General features: G+C 38.2%; 1 protein-coding gene and 1 non-coding gene across 3 annotated transcripts; both read left to right on the forward strand.

The window, feature by feature from the left end:
* Positions 1 to 13273, forward strand: LOC149820786 (putative serine/threonine-protein phosphatase 2A regulatory subunit B'' subunit TON2). 2 transcript variants are annotated; one of them, XM_089982234.1, is made up of 13 exons: positions 1 to 472; positions 578 to 669; positions 767 to 829; positions 1030 to 1128; positions 2839 to 2997; positions 3264 to 3335; positions 3677 to 3809; positions 6793 to 6857; positions 8115 to 8190; positions 10268 to 10369; positions 11177 to 11369; positions 12848 to 13136; positions 13217 to 13273. In XM_089982234.1, the coding sequence occupies exons 1-12, from the start codon at positions 334 to 336 to the stop codon at positions 13092 to 13094; spliced, it is 1440 nt and encodes a 479-aa protein (XP_089838360.1). In that variant the 5' UTR covers positions 1 to 333; the 3' UTR covers positions 13095 to 13136; positions 13217 to 13273. The 2 variants fall into 2 exon arrangements, with proteins under 2 accessions (XP_089838360.1, XP_089838359.1); XM_089982233.1 differs by having other exon boundaries at positions 12848 to 13273.
* Positions 11788 to 11904, forward strand: LOC149820787 (small nucleolar RNA snoR104). Its single transcript, XR_016426910.1, has one exon. It is a non-coding gene; the product is annotated as a small nucleolar RNA snoR104 (small nucleolar RNA).
* Positions 13274 to 20333: the final 7060 nt, after the last annotated feature.

Raw genomic sequence — 20333 nt, forward strand, 5'->3', positions numbered from 1 at the left:
GCACCTATTTTTTTTTTCCGGAAACGCACCCTCTCTCGCACGCGCGCGCGCAGTGCACACACAAACGGCGTAGTACGGAATCCGAGAAACGATCCTAAGCAACACAATCTCTTCCTCTCTTCCAGGACGAAAAAGCCACATTACCGCCTTCAAGCTCCAAAAGCCAGATCGACGAAACCGCCAACCGATCTCCCAAAAGAGGAGAATGGCCCAAGCCTCACTTCTTCCCCACACCTACTGAGCAACCAAAACCCTTGACGCAGAGAGAGGGAGAGAGAGAGGGTGGTGGGAAGGCGAAATCGAAGCGCAGGAACAGAAATCGTGGTGGAAGGAATGTACAGCGGTTCGAGCGACGGCGAAGGCCATGACTCCACCCAGAAGAAGATCCCCCCGGCCTCCTCCATGCTATGGGTCCGCAACCTCCGCCGCTACGTCGGATCCGGCGCCGGCCTCGGCTCCGAAGCTCTGATGGGTTCGTAGTCTCTCCTCCGTTTATTTTTTGAAAGAAGTCTCTCCTCCGTTTCTTCCCTCTGCGAATTTGTTAGGGTTTCTTCTTCTGATTCTGATTGAGTTGCAGAGCTCGAGACGAAGAGGATCCTGCTCGATATCTTCAAGGAGAGGCAGCAGAAGAACGCCGAAGCGGGCGCGATCCCTAGCTTCTACAAGAAGGTGGTGCCATCGCGCTTGTTTGTTTTATTTTTTCGGTGTTCGATTTTGCTTTTGATGTTCGTTTTCTCTCCGTTGATTTGGTTAATTCGTAGTGCAGAAACCGGAGGAAGGGTCTATTAGTCATAGGGTTCAGAGACTAGCCAAATATAGGTTTCTCAAGGTAATTTTCTCACTCTAGGTACTGTCGTTCTTACAGTAACTGATCGCTGTTGCGCCGTGTTTTTTCTTCCTTTATGTAGTTGTGTTGGTTGCAAGGGAATTTAGGGATTTATGAGATCACCTCGGCTTGGACTTTGTTGGGTATTGAGTGATCATGCGTGCGTTAAAGCTCACATTGTTTGATTTTCTGTCGCATTGTAGAAACAATCAGATCTCTTGCTAAATGCCGATGACTTAGATGCCATGTGGGTCTGTTTGAGGGAGAATTGCGTGATCGATGATACTACTGGTGCAGAAAAGGTTAGCTAGGGTTCCTGTTTAGTTGTTTATTTATTGTCTCTTCTTCTTTTTTTTTTGATTCACTATATTTGAATGCCGGCATCATTTGCAGAGATTGTTTATTCTAATTGTTGTTCTATTATGATTTAAAATTAAAGAATTAGGCAAACGATTGTTATTTTGTTTGTTGGAAGTCAGAGCATTTTTCATTGCGGACTAATTTATATTTTGATAACTGGTTATCGGTATAATTTCTGCTTTTAGGTTTAGGGCTTGACTTGTTTAAATCCTTAACTTGTCCTGCTGTCTATTTAATTGATCGAGATTGGAATTTCACTGGTGCTACTAGATACTTTGCATTTTGGCAAGGGGAAGGCGTGCTACTAGATACCTTGCATTTTGGCAAGGAGAAGGTAGATACTTTGAGGCAATGTTGTCAGTATCGTCTCTGGCCATGAATCACTTTCCAAACTATTCAGATGAATTGGGCAATACTGATTCAGGGTAGAACCGTTTTGAATCACCCAACTTTTAACTATCGGAAGATACATGTCAAAATAATATTATAAATATTAAAAATATTAAAAACTATTTTGACCATTTTATGTTTTTTTTTGAAAGTTAGATGGTTCAGGCCAGTTTAGTATCGATTTTCTGGCGATACAATACATATTGGGCAATTCAGGCCTATACACACCGATATTGACAACATTGCTTTGAAGTTCATCAGTTTTCATTGAAGGTCTATGACTCTCTGGCCCTCTTGCTGGAGCGTCACTTACTCCAAGCTGAAATCTTTTGTGTGGTATAGTGTTTTTGACATTTTGGTCATGAGAGGGTTAATGTCTTCTTTTTTAACTTTCTTTCTATGCATTTATGAAGGAGAGGGCTCTAAGAATCGTGTCTAGTTGAAGGCCTAGGTGAACCATGTTTTGGTATGACTCAAAGGCATTGGGTTTTTTACTACACACCTTGAATTATCATGCTTTCAGAGATGCCTTTAATTTCAAGCTCTTATTTCCAGAAGTATGAGTTGAATGGTTTGCTTCCCAGCTCTTTGTTTGCCATGTAGAATCAGAAGGTACCAAGAAAATCTACAATTTGACAAGGAAATGCCAGTTGTTTTGTCAAAATATACCCTGGAAACCAAATTAATGAGGAGAGGTACATCAGTAATCTATATATGAAGTATATCTCCCTTTTTATTAGGAAATGACAAAGATTATGAACTGCCTAGTTGGTAAAATGTTTCGAAATATTATAAGCCTTTTGATTAGGAAATGACAAAGTATATGAACTGCCTAGTTGGTTAAATGTTTCAAAATATTATAATCTTGAGAATAAAATATTGAAATGTTGCATTGTTGCAATGTTAGTTCATATTATTTGGCTAATAGTCCGACCAAATCAGAAGACATGGAATGAGACATTAATATAGTGAATATTATAGAGTTCTCTTTCCCACCCATGAAACGAGTATTTGGCAAAAATTTGTGAAGTCATTAGAGAATTGTATGCACGTGTACGCTCATGTATGTAGCCCGTCTTCCCAAAACTAAATGGTTTGCAGTAACTGTTGCTTGCTTTTGCTTTATCATTGTGAATCCTTTGGTCTCCAATCCATGGTTTTTGTACATTGGTTTGGTCTTTGTTAATATGCTCATTTCCATGTATTATTGAATATGAATCCCTTGATCACTAGTCTTATTCATAAAGCTTTTGCTAGTGCAGATGAACTATGAAGACTTTTGCCACATTGCATCTGTTTGTGCAGAGCAAATTGGTCCAAAATGTCATCGTTTTTTCAGTCCTTCAAACTTTATGAAGTTTGAAAAAGATGAATGTGGAAGGATAGCAATTTTGCCGTTTTATCTCTATGTGATGCGGACGGTATGTTGATTGTTTATTTTGTAACCTGATCACTTTATTTTGCCAAGAGTTTCATGACTGATCATTTTCTTAGCATTTCCAGCACAAGCTTACCCTATTGTATTTTAATGTGAACCCTCTCGTCACATGAAATGTCCCCCAATCTCCATTATCAGTTTTGACCTCTTTGTGCCTGGGACTGATAGACCCAATGCTCTGTCCCCCCCTTCGCACGCACACACGTGAACATCGTCTGACACCTGTTATATGTGTGTATTATTATTCAGGTATCCCTTACACAGGCAAGAATTGATATGAGTGAGCTTGATGAAGACGGCGATGGTTTCCTTCTACCCCATGTACAGCTTCTTTACTGATGGATTTGGTAGCTTCTATGTTTTTTCTTATGTAATAAGTTGGTGTGAAACAGATACTGTTTAAGGCCTAAAAGCCTTTTGCATAGGGTCTTGTCTTCCTTACAAGCTTCTTCTAGCACAATAACTTGGTTCCCATGCCAGGCTCAAGCTCACTTATCAGGCTTGAGCCATCTAAAATGTGTGCTAACAGTATCTGCATTTGCTAGTTGCATTTTTTTTAAAGCCTACCATCATGACATGCTGAATTTTGATTTGTTTGTGCTAACTTCAGTTATCTCATTCCATATATGATAATGATAAGGCTAATCCACCTTCTGTTCCAGGAAATGGAGGCTTATATCAGAGGCCTTATTCCTAATCTTGCGCAGCTCAGGGATATGCCATCTGCCTTTGTGCAAATGTACTGCCGTATAGCTGCACACAAATTTTTTTTCTTCTGTGATCCTCATAGGCGAGGTTTGCCATCTCCCACTAAAGTGCAATAATCTTTGCGGGAAATTTTTTATTTATGTTGAATTTTCTCACCATCTCAATTATTTGTCACTTGCTGGGTTCTACTATTATTTTATATGCTTGTATCTATCAAAACTTGGTAACTTAAGATCTGGATAATCAAATATGGTATGTCAATATGTCATACAGAATCATGCATGTATGCAGAGCATTTTGTGGCATGTTGTAGCTATCATGTTCAAGCTAAAAGAGATTGTGAAGTGTCACAATGTTTTCTGATATGGACAGTGTCCTACATATCTTGCTGCATCACATGTTTATACTTTTTGAATCATATCTTTTTTTCTTCTACATAAAAAGCTGTTTTGCATATTTATTTGTGAACTTGTTGTGGTCATCTTTTTTGTTTTTCTGTTTTTCCTAGCAAGTTGTTGGTTCAACATCACATTTCAAGATGGATGTGCTTGCACACCCCTTAGCTTCGGGCTCCACCATGAATTTGTAAGAACGATGCTATGCACTTCTGATGTGCATTACTTTTTTGTCCATATTTTCTTTAAAATTAAGTTCTATGTTTCGTGTATAAAGTGTGCCTTCAGACCCTCATCAATCTTAATGTGAACTAGATATCGGGATGGCCATTGGATTAAGGTGGGTCTCTTAGCTCTACTTCCTCAGCTATTTATTTTTTAGCTAGATGCAGGAAGACCGATAGTGTCAGATGATTTTTATTTTGAGGTTTCTGATGTTATATTGAGGACAAACCCAATGCTGGTTAAACATGGAGAGTTCTCATGCATGTAGTAGCAGTTCAGAGTATATCTAGGGATGAGGATCATATGATCTGGAAATGTGATAAGGGAGGAGGGATGAGCAAGGGAGGTTGTTCAATTATGTCTTTTTATAACTTCCTGGTGGTGCTGAGGGTTTTTCCTTCTCCAAAGGAGTTTATTTGGGCCTGGTGTAGGTGCGGTAGTCAGAGGCCGAGCTCCTACTCAAATAAAGCTTTTTTTTTTTTGAAAGGCAAGCTGGGTTAGACAGACCCCTACCAGTTATACAATTATACCATTGAGATTCAAACTTGCAACGTCCCAACACAAGGTGACTTGCACTAGCTGCTCCTACCAGACAAGCGGAGCCCCCGTTGGTACGACGAAAAGCTTTTTTTTTGTCAAGCCAATCTGCTCTTTGTTTCTCTGCTGAAGAATGGCTTTCCACTTTTTTTTCTGGTGTTTCATTTTGAGTGGAATATTTATGAGCTGGGTTGGTCATACTTGAATCTTGATTGGGATTGGGTCTCTTAAGCGAGACAGTTCATTGTAGCACCTGGGATCAAGGGGTAAGAAATGGGTTATCATTTGGAGGTGTTGGCATTCCCGAGCATGGTGGCATAGCTGGTCGGTAAGGAATAATATTATTTGAAATCTCAGCCATCAATCCTCTTGCTATCCACTTTAAACAGTCATCCATTTTGTTTTTTGTGTGGGAGGCATGTCTCGGTGCTGACTTGTTGTTGATCAATATTCTCAGGATTGGATTGGTACTGCATGCGTGATTTTCTCTCTTGTTTCTATGTTTCTGTCATCCTTGTCAACTGTATTTAACTTTTTCTTAGTGAAAAGTTGCTTTCTCCTCAACAAATTGAAAGAAAGTTTTGAATGAAAATATTGCATCAATTATTGGCATTATCACAATATAGTCGTATACTGAAGCTAGTTTAGGCCACATATTACATTTGAGCAGCTACCAAATGTACAAGTATTATATGTAGTTGGGTGCTGGCTTTGGCTCTTTTTTTTCTTTTGAAAAAGAGTAAGTATAGTAAAAAAGCTTTTATTTATTTTAATCTTCAGTTGGGTATTGCATAGAAATATAGGTCTAACCTGTATTTTTATGGGCAGTACTACAATGTTTCCATATGAATAAAAGGTTATGGATCAGGTTGATTAACTTGCCTGTATCTGCTGGTATTCTGAGGCTGATTAATCTTCCTTGAATATGTGGTGGAAACCGTGGAATGTGTTGATAGACCTCATGCAAATTATATGTTCTGATGTAGATTGGCTTTTCACCACAACTGGCCATGTAAGGATGCATTCTAGAGGTTGTCTTGGAGATGATACATTCAGTTCAGTTGAGTAATAGGAAGATTTTCATACAATCTTGCACTTTTAGTATCTTTTGGATTGAAGTTGCTTCAAGTCTGTGGTATATATGCCTCCATAAGGAGGTGTAGGTGTAGATGTGGGAAGCCTCTTAGATACTGTGAGTTAATATCCTACTAGCAAGTTTTTTAGGCACATGCTTGTGTGTGTGTGTGCACATGTGCATCTGAATTAACCCAAATGAAGAACTGGACCTTGACTAAGCACAAGTTGCTCAGCTGGATATTTTGAATTCGGCTTATCCAAATTAACTTGCAATCCTTATCTAAAGATAGTCATTCATAAAGCGGTCATTCTGTTGGGTTGTGTTAGTTTGACACTTGCAGGTCATACGTTGATCTTGTGGGTTTTTATGCCATGGTTGGTCTTGCTGATGCAACTATCTCCCCTTGTATATCAACCTAGAATCCTTAAGATAAATTTAGTTACTGTTGTCAATGACTTGGTGGAGAAGCTTAAGTTTTTTTTGCTTTGTGAATATAGGATGAATTTGAGGTACAACACACAAGCATGTGCAGTCACTGTCTGCTATCATAATCATGCAACTGTCATTTTAGGCATTTTTTAAATTCTAAATCAACTTTCTCATTTCAATTTCCTGATGCTTTAAGCATTTTATTGCCTTGGTTCTTTTTAGTTAAACACTGTTATCTTTATGTAAACTAAACTTTTAGTTGTATTAGACTATTAGTGTTGCCTGACATTAGTTCTTAATCTAGATATTGATTATGTTTTGCAGTTAAGACTGAAATTTCGATAGACTGCTGATTTTTTTTTTTGAATTCTTGTTATAATCCTTGTTATCCTTATTATTTTTCCAGGGAAAGCATGCATCAAGAAGATTCTCCTTAGTAATTGCCTTCAAGAATTAATGGAACTACACCAGGTTGTTATTTTTAAGGCCTTCTGTTATGCATTGGCATCTTCATCTTTTATGATTTCTTTGTCTTGATTTCATTTTGGCATGCTTGAATTGATTTAGGAATCATATCCTTCTTTTGCCATAGAAAGTGGCAGCACCTTCAGATTTACAGAATAGATGCAAGTCATGATGGATTTGTAATGTTATATTATGTAATAGGGCTAGAGTAAATGTGGGAATGTTATGTTGATTGTAAGAATAATACTGTAATACATTTTGGTTTTATCGGTAAATTGTGTGTATAATCGAACCCTGATTTGCCAAGTCAAAATATGTAAGCGTGGGTCAGCATGTAGGAGATATGTGTGGGGATGTGGCATCTTCCATCATCGGCAAACAAGGAACTCATGCAAGATGATTCTTAAACCCATTTATAGGATGAAACACTTGGAAATTGGAAGGGTTTTGTCATATACTTCAAGTCTTCAACTGTAGTTCTCCCGACTGTGCGAACCAGGAATCATTGTCATCACTGTTTGCTTGTCATCTACTAGAGAATGCAGAACATTCAGTTGGTTTTTGTTGTATACGTGTTGGGAATATGAGTTATATCTGTGTAGAATCTGTTTAACATGGAATTTGGAAATAAAATTGTAAACATTAGTACAGAGACTGTTTGTGTTCAGTTACTTGTGGTTTGAATGGTGCTAAATTTCTTTGTTAAATGCTCTAATGGTTATATATTTGTTTTTCAACAACGTTTTCCTTCGTGGGGGCTTGACATGGACAAGATGCTCATTTAACAGTATACTGCAATTTTTAAACCCAGTGATTCAGGAATTGACTTGGCATTGCTTGACTCGTGACTCGTCCAGGTCCTGACAACTTTTAAAATGTATAGAATCTATAAATATATGGATAATTACATGTAATATTAATTTATTATACAAACTATATATGTATACATATACATTATGTAAAATATGCACATTATACACTCATATATACATAAATAAATTAATAATGTACATATATATGACTCAGGTGAATCATAAGTTGACCCAACTGTGTCATGGCCGAGTCATATGAAAATCGGCTGACTCGGCCAAGTCTTGTGGAAAACCTGGTCATTCACTTTTTTGACCAGGTGAATGGTCTAGTTGAGCGGAGTTGACTCGACAAGTTTTGAACACTGTTGTATTGAAGTTTAATATCTGTATCTGTTTTATGTTATGTGAGTCCAACTGTAAGACTTTGACCCTATTGTTCTTTTGGATGCAGGAAAGCGAGGAAGAAGTAACTGATGCTGAACAAGCAGAGAACTGGTTCTCTCTAGTTTCAGCCCAAAGAATATGTGGTATGATATTCGTTGCTCATTGCTTTGAAGCTGGACAATCTGTAAAATTTATGTGTAGTAGTGAATTTGTGATACTGTTGATACATTCAAGTCTCTCTTTGCATAGTGCTGTCTCTTCAAATCATGTTAATGAATGGGATTAATTTCACATATTGCAGTAACTGATAGTTTACAATGTGAAATTAGAAGGATGTAAGAGTGCCAAGTTCATGGGGTTTTGATCTACTTTTAAGATGCTTGTTGATGAATTATTTCTAGGTTCTATTAAATGCTTGACTAATGTAAATGTATGACTATTAACAGCAAGGGAAGAACATTATCTGCTGCAATTTTCTGAGTGTGTTGGGCCAATTAACTAGTATCACTGAAATGTCCCTATAGCCTGTGCTCTTTCAGTGCATATCACCAATTCACCAGCTATAAGCTAGTGCCGATAAGCATGGAATAGTATTTCTAAGTCCACTTTTTTTCTAAAAAATGTAGACCATATGTGATCTCTAATGCATAACATGGTATGCTATGTTTTAGCATGCTAATGTAGTTGTTAGTTGTAGACTGCTATACTTTCTAATATGTCTAAGATTTCGTGCATACACAAATTTTCTTTCCATTATTCTGTAGGCTTTTTCCTTTCATTTTCCTTCTTCTTCATCTTGTTTTTTTCATCAACCGTGGAGCAAGTATATTGAAGAGTGAGAACAGCAAAAAAATGTGGCCTGGAGGTTGATGTACTTGAGCTCATGGTCATCAATGAAGTATCAATATTGGTTACTGCTTGAACTGTTTGGGGGTGTTTGGTTGCACATGTTGGAAGAAGCATAGTTCAGAGTGGACAGAATAGGATTTTGATATATCTCCTGAAAAGATAAAAACTCGATAATACTTAATTTCATTGAACTGACACTTTACCCTAAGAATTCTATTTTTGATGTATTTGAGCTGACAAAAGCTAACCAAATGGTTACAACTTGCAAATATGGTAAATCCTACAAGTTGTGTAAATTCTGCGGGGTCCAACCAAACATTGCCTAAGAGCATGTTTACATATACTCTAAGATATTGTAATATCGCACCCTTTCCTTCTTTTTTTTGGTATTTATGGTTCCCTTTTATGTTAGCCGAAACGGTAAGCTTTTGATGTGTAGATATACTTAGCTAAATCTAAATATTTGAAATATAAGGCTAGAGTATGCAGAAAAACCTTAAAAATCAGAAACTGTCTTTTTTCTCGCCTCTTTTTCTTGAAAGTAAGAATCTAGTTGGACCCTTTTTTGCTTAAAAATAGGTGGCTAGATTTTTTTTGTCATTTCTTCTTCTTTTCTAAAATACATCATAATGCCATCATTTCTAACATCATACAATCTACAAAATTACAATTTTAAAATATTTTAGCCTGGTGACTTTAAAATGCATCCTGAATGTCCGTATCACAATTCTTGATATAGATAGAGATGTTGAGCATCACTCTTTTTGATGTTTTTGGACTTGATAATTTTAGGTTATAAAGAGAGAAAACTGGCCGCAGGCAATATATTATGAAGTTGTAGACTAGAACATTTTGAATTTTGCAAGATCTTTTTTTAATGGAGAGATTGATAGATGCTATATTTCAATCCGAGAAGGAAATATTTGTTTTGATTGGTTTGAGACAATGAGGACCATCCACAGATTAAGTAGTAGAGAATACTGTCATTGCATTTGCTAGGACGGTTCTTTTTCTATATAGACTGGATGGAGTGAGTTTCATTTGTTTTTTTTCTATCATTCCAAATCAATGTACTTTTTACATCTTATCAGCATTAGTCAGTGCTTGTTTTATATTGTCATGCTTTTGTCTCTTTTTGTTTCAGCATTCTTTCTCATGCACTTGAAATCTGTTGTTTACTTGGACAAGTTTTTGTCTTTTTGCTGGTGTATTGTTGTTATTTTAGATTTTCTTTTGGCTTTCATGAGGCAAATTCAAGTTTTACATGCTACAGTATATGATGGCATGGCTTTCTTTCAATCAAATATGTTAATTTAATTCTATGTTGTCAATGTAAATTCATGGATTTCATGTTCCCTTTGATGTCTGCAGATATGTTCCTTGCTTTGGATAAAGATATGAATGGAACCTTGAGCAAACAAGAGCTCCAAGAATATGCAGATGGGACACTGACAGAAATATTCATTGAACGAGGTCTAGCCCTAAAAATTTCACTTTTAACCTATTTTAACTTCTCTCTGATGTGAGGAAGCGTTTCAGCAGCTGAAATTAATATAATTGATTGCAATTGTTGGGTATCAGTTCTTGGTTCTATTGTGCTTGCAATATGCTTCATTTCTTTTAATGTTTTCTTATAACTTAAGGCCTCAAAATCCCATCACTTTCTGTTTTTTAAAGGTCGAGAGTCGAGACAATCATTGATATTGTTACATGAGAAAAGATGTAGATTGAATATGTGTTAGCAATGCCCAATGTTCATCCTATAAGAGTTCCTATGGCCAAGGAATGCCCGATGATTCTTTTGTTCTGGTAGAAAACCCAGTGTACCAAGAGTTTTTAAAATCCATGTGGACAGGCTAGGTCTTCCCTTTCAAGCTCTAATGACATCGAAGACCAGGAAGTTTTGTGTTTTAGATTTCTGATTAAGGCTAATTTCCTGATGCTTGCAGCAAGATTAGATGAGAAAGTGCCTTAGGATAACTGTGGTGTGTGGTCATATGGAGCCAAAATTGGAAGGCATTATAGCACAAATGCGCTTATTTGAACCAGTTTATGCTTCTCTTATTGTTCCCAAGAAGGAAATTCATGACAAGAGTTCAATCTAATATATGCTTAATAATTTTCATGTGGATATTTGAGGCTTCAGAATATCTTGGTTTTATGATTTCACATCTATGGAAATAGTGATTCCTAATTTCCGTGATTGATCTTCTTGCAGGAGTATGTGCTAATTATCCTTCTAGAGTTTGCTTTTAATTGTATCATCTGGTGTATTTGCAGTATTTGATGAACATGTGCGTAGAGGCAAAATGGGTGGTGGAAATGCTCGTGAGATGGACTTTGAAAGCTTTCTGGACTTTGTGTTGGCTTTGGAAAACAAAGATACACCTGAAGGATTGACATATTTGTTTAGGTGCCTTGATCTTCATGGAAAAAGATACCTGATGACAGCAGATATTCACACTCTCTTTCGGTAAACATTTTAAATCTTTGATCTTTTTTCCTTCTGTGTTTATGATGCTAGTTGTGTTTCATCATTCTTAATCCAACCTATCTTATGTCCTGCGGTCTTGGATTCTTTTATTGTCTTGTTAATCTTCAGTTAACACGGCATGCAAATCCTATCATAATTTATACATAATCTAATGGTATCTTTAAGTGTTTGTTTTTTTATCTCCTGGAAGTTAACGGAAAGTGAAAGGAATGTACTTTATTTATCTATAGTAGCGAATTAGGTTAAAAACTTGCTTCACAAATAATCCCGTTTATGAGGAAAATTAGATTGGAAACATGAGAATACTGTTTTACTCTAAATAATTATGCTACCCCTGAGTAGTGGTTTTATGACCGTCTAACTTTTTTTGTTTAATTTGAATATGGAAGAAAAGAAGGGGGAGCATACAGAGGATGGATGTTAACCTGATACAATCTTCCAACAGGGAATGTGTGATTTCCTGCTTGTGGTTCTTTGAGGATGATCCACGAGCCTCAAATTACAGAACATATTTATTTTACCAAATTATTCCTTTTTCGGCTTTTTGTCACCTTTTCTGATTTATATTGTGAACTGTTACAGAGCCTTATATGAAATATCTTTTTGCTTAATTAAATACCCTGGGTATTCTATGGCTTTGAGCATGTCATTATAAATCTTTTATCGGCAAGATGTTATATTTCAATTTGTAAACATTGTGTTACTGTTGCTATAAATATGTTGGCATGTAGTGATTCTACAGCTCCTCTTTTAACGATTAGATGTTGTAGCAATTCAGTACAACTACTTTTTAGGCAAGCTTTTGATTTAATGCATAAATATCATCACAATGCTTGTGATATTGTTGCCACAAATATTGTTGGTGACTTCTTTTTTACTAGTTGAAATTTGTTTTCTTGTGGATGTGCTAAAAAATCAATAGGTCGATTGGGTACGTCCCTGTGACATTCAATTAGCTGACTTGTTTAATGAGTTCTCTTGTTGTGTTGGGAAGATTGGACTACAGTTTTTAACATAAAAAAATAAGTTTTGTTCATCCTTCATTGCAACTTGCAAAAAGTATGTTTTATGATCCTTTTGACATAGCGACTAATACAACAGGTTCCATTCTTCTTTGGGGCCTTTGCATTAGCTGGGAAGAATGAAACCTGTTGTATTAGCTGACTTCTATTAGGAAAGCTGATTTGATCATCCTTTATTGCAACTTGCAAAATGTATGTTTTATGTTTGGGTGAAACATGCTTAATGTCTGTAACACTCAGAATCTCCTGGAGTTTTGCTAAGCCTTCAATGCATTTTTTCTGTAGCTTTAGTGGGAATTGAATCCTACAGAGAGCTAACCCAAAAGAGAATTTTCTTTTTCTCTCTTATTCATTTCCTTCTCTTGTAGTGACTGTTATTTTAATAGGAAGCTATGTTCATAATTACATGATACTTTTTGCTTGTCGGAACGACAGAGATGTACACCGGAAATGGATCGAGGGCGGCAACTACGAGCTATGCATAGAAGATGTGAGGGATGAAATATGGGATATGGTCAAACCCAGCGACCCCCTTAAGATAACACTTGCCGACCTTCTCTCGTGCAAGCAAGGAGGAACCGTGGCTAGCATGCTGATAGATGTCCGCGGCTTTTGGGCACACGACAACAGAGAAAACCTCCTACAAGAAGAGGAAGAGGCGGAGGAAGAGATTACGAGTTGACGGAGCACTATACTGCCTGACTTGTAGAAAAATGTGGATCTGGTATATCAGACTCCCATACCCATTTGTTGTTCGATGTTATACAGCTTGTAATTTAAGATGTGCTCTTTCGTGACCTACAGCCAAAGGAATGTGCAGAGGGTTGCTGTTTCAACCCTATAACAAGGCTCAGGCATTCATCTCTCTCTCTCTCTCTAGCCTGGAATAGTTACAGAATTGGCCTAGTGGGTTCAAGTGTGTACACGCTAACCAGCAACATCAGCTCACATGGTGGCTGCCTGGTATAGCGGTATGTACAAGACTAGGCAGCGTTAATAGGCTGTAAATTTCAAGTTCTTCATTGTCAAATGACAAAGATTTATACGTTGTTTCAATGGCTCCAACAGCAGGTGTCGTGGTCTAGTTCGTCACTCAAGAAAAAGTAGACACAAAACCTGCATGTTGCAAGGCATTTACTTGAATAAAATGCTGCATCTTTTTAGTAAGGCATAAAGCATCCCACAAAGGCGAGGGAGGATCAGGTGCGATGTGTGCCTGATCACCCATCATCTTTGGGATACAGCGTTCAGCAGTGGGGCCCAACACCTGATGGTGGATGATCAGGTGCAGCAACACGCTCGAGGCTCTGTTTGGGAGCTGAAGATGAGGAGGGGGGAAATGGTGTTTAACGAGGATTTAATAAATATCACTTACCCCCATAGGTGCTCAGAAACCCTCGTTTTGGGAGAAGAGAATGGTTTTGCGAGTGGAGATGGGTCAGTTTCAACTGCATCTTCTCAAGAATTTTTGTTGACAACTCGTCTCTCATTTTCTTCTCTGCTGTCATCACCCATGCGGCTCCCAGTCAGAGCCTGAAGTGTGTAATCGCATTGCACCTGATCCCAATCCTGCAAAAGTTCCCCTCATCTGGCAGGGACTACTTGTGAATGGTGCCAAATTGATGGGAATCGTGATCTCGAAACTTATATGAGGAACCCCTTGCCGTAAGGTCTAAGCTGGGTGCCCGATGGCCAAAGGGGTGGGGGGGGGGGGGGGGTGGGGGGGTGTCCTTGCTTCGGAGTTTTATGCAGTCAGCACAATGACTATAGGTGTGGCAGGCTGAGTTGGTGCAAGTAGGTCTTTGTGCTGGCTGTCTTTTTGAGGTTATGATAGAAGGTTTTACTAACTGAAAGTGCTGCCAATCAAAAGGGGGGTGGGTTCCCTTATCTTTTGCTGATGACAAATCTAATGCAAGCCACGACTATTAGTTAGCCCCAAGATGTTTGGTGCAGTGAAAGGTGCCTTGGCTACTAGGCTGGTGGTCAGGGTTCCATTCCCATGAGCTGAGACCCCTTGCATTAATGAGAGCATGCATAAGCCTTGCTCAGCCGAAGCTTGGCAACTCTTTGGGACCGAGGGGTGTGCCACTGATTTGCACCATCGAGACAATGATCTTAAATACGGCAGACTCAGTCAACATGACTAGGTCTCTGTTTCAAGAGTGGTTTTCCCTACCATAAAAAAAAACCACGACGTCTAGTTTACCAAAACAAGCTTTAATTGGAGTAACTTGGTTACTTGTACGAGAGCGGCCCTGTTCGGGGGGGGGGGGGGGGAGACATATAACCTGCTTTGATTAGAGTCCTTCACATCAAAGAGGCCACCCAGGATAGACAGTCCACCAATAAAAAGAGAGAGACAAGTCTATGATATTTCATCTGATTTGTCAAGTGCCATAGAATAAACCCTAGGTATTTTTTTTATCACGAAAGGTATTTGTTGTAATTGTATAATTAATTATCGTAACGTGACATTCTTTTATTGTTTAATTCTTTATTATTACATCTAACAGACACGTTTCATCTGTTGATGTCGTAAATAAATAAAATTTAATCGAAAATAGATGTCTGTTGTTCAGAAATCGTGGCATTGCCTAACCTCCTTGATTGATTGAAAATCATAATATAAGCCGCAGTTTAACTCATCGTTTTTGAATAACAGTCGCAATAGATGTCTGATTGGCATGAGTAATATTGTTCACAAATCGCAATATAACTCGTCGTTTTTTAATGAAAATCGCAAAAAACATGCAATTTATGCGGTCAACATGGTCCCATAATCGACGTTAGAAAATGATTAAGGTCGTCATCGTTATAATAGAGCATTTTTGCTCAGCAATCGCTGTATTTGTCTCCACCTCGATAGAAAATCATAATTAGGATTTGCGATGTATGCCGTGAACAATAATTGAATGAGTTCTGACATCGTAAATGATAACAATCAATAGCGATAAGAAAAGTTTGATGCTCAGAAATCGCTACTGATGATCATCAGTAAATTAAAATTGCGCAATAGGATGCCGACCAACCAACATTGGTACGATATGGTTCTTGGTCAGAAATTGCTCATTTGCAGTGACACCTTCAATGCAATCCGCGAAATAGGATTGCAATTCATGAGGTCAACAACGCAAACGGCAATGACTTGTAATAATCGACCTTTGTAAACGGTATAAGTCAACATCGATTTTTTGGTGTTAAATGATACTAGTATAAAGCGATAATGAACGTTGTTAAAAAACCGATAAGAAAAGTATGTGACATGAATATATCGATGTATCCATATATGATAATCAATACAATAATCGTCAAAGATTATTCATACCGGAAAAACGGGTTTGTTCGGGTTGGGTCAATCTCCCACTCAACTATTGTTATAATATGAAGTCGAAACGACGATTTTTAATTATTTAAAACACAATCATTTAATTTGCGGAAGGTTTTCGAAAAATGATGGCATGTGAAATGACGGTTTTTAAATTATTTAAAACGCAATCATTTAATTTGCGGGCGGTTATCGAAAAAGGCGGCATGTGAAAAGACGTATTTTTATTTATTTAAAACACAATCATTTAATTTGCGGGCGGTTTTAAAAAAAGGGTGACATTTCTTTATATTTGACTGACGACGTCGATTCCGTAGCTGCGTTGCAAAGGTGGCATCAATATCTTCATCCAGGCATGGCGCCGAAGAAGAGGACAATGAGAGCAATACGACCAGACATGGCGCCGAAGAAGAGGATGATGGGAGTAATACAACTAGGCATGACACCAAAAGAGAGGACAATGAGAGCAATACGACCAGGCACGACACCGAAGAAGAAAACAACTACATCCACAACACCATCACTAGCGCTTAAGGCATATATTTTTTAAACCTCCTGACCGGGTTAGTCAATATTTACCTTTTCATGTCGTATTTCGACTTGTGTTGTTTACTGTAGAAAATAATTTCAATATCGAATTCTGAATACTACGCTCATGGTGCACTCAGTGCAACATCCACAGACAAGGGTAGGCGGCAACGCCCTAACGAGTTTGTAGATGACATCGAGCAGATGCAAGATGAATTTGCAGACAGGAACACTATCAGTAATTTTGTACGTATGTAACCACTATCATTTTCTAGGTCATCGGTTTGTATGTTTTGAAGTTCGTAAATCTTTGCAATGTACGTCTGACGAAAGTCATACACCAGTGAATTCATAGATGCACTACCTTGTTGGAACAACGATGATGAGTGCGTAGACTTTTTGAATTTTGAAAAGGTGAGTGAACAAACCTCTTCTCCAAGGTTTAGTCGCAACATCTCCATCACGATATGTCTATGGAATTATAAAGTATTGTATCGATTTGCAGATTTTACTTCCTACACTATGACAAAATCCCGAACATTGGGTCTTATACGAGATGAATTTACGGGAAAAACAACTATGGTGCTACAACTCATTGGACTGCCATAATGGTGTAGAACGTGACGCTATGCATTTGGTAAGCTTCTGCCTATAGGTGAATCGTAGATATTTTAGGTGGACCGGACTGTACTATATTATCCCTTTATCACAGGCGGGATTCCTAAACGACCTTGTGGGTGTCGACATTGCCGAGTGGATGTTGCTCTGTGCTGACGATGCTTCTTTACAAAATAATGAGGTCGATTGTGGCATATTCGTAATGAAGCATATTGAAGCAATATACAAAGGAGAAGAACCTTGTTTCGACGCTGTATGAGTTTTGTATCCGCTGTTATTGGGGATTCCTGTTATATATTGGTTTCACATTACATATTTTATTGCAGGAAGATATACCAGAAGTATGCGAGGAAATATGCCAAAATTTGATTGAGTTTAAAAAGAACGGTAGACAAAATATGTAACGTAAAACCTATCGATTGCTCTGTCTGTACAACCTAACGAGCTCTGCCATCACCGTTCTCGTCCTCCTCCTCGACACCAACTTCGGCAGTGCAGTCGCAGCATGGTGAGGAGCGGTCGACGGAGGTGGAGTTGGCTAACATGGAGCTGCCGGCGGTGCAGTCGCGGGCTAGTGAGGAGCAGTCGTTAGCGGTGGCGAGGGAGCGTGGGTTGGCGGAGGGATGGGGTGGCGTTGAGAGGGAGGAGGCGGGTCTGCATGGCGAGGGACGTGGTCGGCGCGCTGAGGGTAGCCAGCAGGAGCTCCACCACATCCTCTTCCTCTCCCTCGCGAGGAGGAGTTTCAGTGGAGCGGTCGTTCCGGTGACAGGGGTTCATCTCACCGAAATCCGAATCGTCTGGTTTCTGGTATCAACATAATCGAAGAGACACACAGAGAGAGAGAGAGACATATTGGAGATATGTAGGAGGACTTCCGGTAGGCAAATTTTGTAAGACTATAAATTTTGTAAATTTGTCTCCGTTGAAATATAATTTGAACAGTATAAAACACGCTTGTAAATCGTTGTACTGCTTCATCTACTAAAATTAAATCGTATCGAGAAATAGTTTTGTGTTGTATGCGCTTAACCAATGCTGGTAATTCTGCTCTTCAGTAATTAAAAATACTATACAACGAAAGATATTTTGTTGTTGTTCTGAAATCTTTATATAACTCGCATTCCGTGAACGAAAAGTGCGGAAATGGATTTTCGAGATTTGTGGTTCACAAAGGCACGTAATGTTCCCTTTGAACAAATGACGAAGTATTTATCAATAAGAAAGGTTTGTTCTCAGAAATCGCTGTATTACTGAACTTACGAGAATGGAGATCGTAATATATATGCCCCATCGTGAACGAATGTAGTGCATAGCTAGATGAAAGTGACTCGGGATGACCCAATGTTGAGGTGTAAGTCAGTAATGTACACCTAAGGCGATTTGTTGGGACGCGTGTGGACGAAGTTGTGGATTTATATAAGACAAAAAAAATATTTCTATAATAAAACCTACACGCTACGTGCTACCGTGATTTGAACTACCAGGTCCAATCACATTGATTAGTTTTGAGAATAGCTCTCTAACATGACATTGTTCAATTTCATTAATGCAGAGTGTATTTTATTTGAGATTTGCTCTTTGTTTATTAAAACTGTTGTATTTAATTGAAAACTAACGGTGGGTGATAGGACGTTTCATTAATATTTGAATGACACATCACACATGTTAAGGATGTGTTCCACTTTGCTTCGCGAATAAGGAACCGACAAACCGACAATTCCTGCATAAACAACTTGTTCTTGAATCGAGTGTATAGGCGGCTTCGACGCAGTTGAGGTATCCGTCTAGACTTTTTTCATATGTCTACAATATCATAATTAAAGGGAACATCGTTTAAAATAAATAAAAAATTCAAATTCTAACACAAGATTTCATGGTAGTAGCAGTGAAGATGACGTTAGACCACCATTTCTGAACATCAAACCTGTCTTATCGCTGTGTACTATTTCTAATTACGAAAACAACATTAATGACTCTTGTTCACTGCATTCATCTCGAATCTCTTCTGCGATTTTCATTCTGTGCGTGTCAGCAATAAAGCGATGTTTAAAATCTACACACAAGTTGGTTGTACCGTCTCTAAAATCTACTTGAAATAGTCGAACATGAAATTACTCTTGCGTGGCGGGCACCGTTGGTCGTTGCCTTTTAGATATTCGTGGCAGCTCCGTTAGTTTTTCCTCCGCAATTAGAAAGGACGTCAATTTTTTGCAGAGTTCTTCGCAGAATCCAGATATATCAACCTCCAAAAACAAATTGTAATGTGGAACCAATAGACATGCATTTAATCCCCAATAACAGAGGCCAAGAAATGACATACAGCGTCGAAACAAGGTTCTGCACCATTGTATATCGCTTCAATGTACTTCATTACAAATACGCCGCAATCAACGCCATTATTTTGTAAAGGAGCATGGTATGCCGTGCGATAGATCCACTCGTTAACGTCGACTCCCAAAATGGCTTTGACGAAACCGATCTGAGAATAAAGCGGCCGAAAGTAAATTCATGACCCCAGTACACGACACAATACTCATATAGATGGAATCTTACGAGATGGGAAATGCCAAGCTGTAAACCACTGTCAACTTCCAACGAATTGTAACACCATAGTTGTTTTTCGTGTAAATCCATCACGTATAAGACCCAATGATTTTCAGATTGCCAGAGTGTAGGAATCAATATCTGCAAATGAATCGTAAAAATGCTGTTAGCACTGTTATGCTGTAACCTTGCACTCTAGGTTTGTTTACTTACTTTTTCACTTGACAAAAGGTCTATGCAATGATTACCGTTAACCCAATAAGGTAGGCCGTCTTTAAATTCACTGGAGTATGACAAACGACATAAGATAGTTTTTTAACCGAAATATTGTTAACAACAATGTTAACATACAAATCAACTGGACTAAATCAATAACCAAAAGTAACATAAAATACAACTGATATACCATGAAATATGGGCTGACGATGCTTATAGTCTTGCTTGGTGCGTTGCTTTTAATATAACTGAGGAAATCAGATATAGTCTGTTTGCAACAAATATGGTGTTGTTAACGTACATAAACATGACTTACGTATATAGACAACTCCTACTAGTTTCATACAAGCAAAATTACTGATCATGTTGCATTGTGCGAATTCATTGTGCATTCGTTTGATGTCCTCCAGAAGTGATTGACTAAGTTTTCGCCCAACTTCGTCGGTGGATGTTCTACTGAAATGAATAAGGACATTGCAATGAACGATATTGAAACTATATTATAGAGTACACAACATAAATCACAAAAATGGCATGAAAGAGACGAATTTTGATGAAAATGGAGACCATGTGTAGACAATATACGCATGATTCACCATTGTTGGTCGTGTAGCTGTCTTTGTTTGCCTCACCGACCACAATTTTCTATGTAGCTGGTTATATGTTCGAGGGAGGAACTCCAGGTTTATA

The sequence above is a fragment of the Nuphar pumila genome, chromosome 12, assembly GCF_984573655.1.
Source record: "Nuphar pumila chromosome 12, dmNupPumi1.hap1.1, whole genome shotgun sequence".
Classification (NCBI taxonomy): domain Eukaryota; kingdom Viridiplantae; phylum Streptophyta; class Magnoliopsida; order Nymphaeales; family Nymphaeaceae; genus Nuphar; species Nuphar pumila.

Coding starts and splice junctions, on each gene's coding strand:
- LOC149820786 (XM_089982233.1), top strand. CDS start 334: ATGTACAGCGGTTCGAGCGACGGCGAAGGCCATGACTCCACCCAGAAG. Junction 3,810..6,792: donor CTGTGATCCTCATAGGCGAG/GTTTGCCATCTC, acceptor TTATTTTTCCAG/GGAAAGCATGCATCAAGAAG. Junction 8,191..10,267: donor TTCAGCCCAAAGAATATGTG/GTATGATATTCG, acceptor TGATGTCTGCAG/ATATGTTCCTTGCTTTGGAT.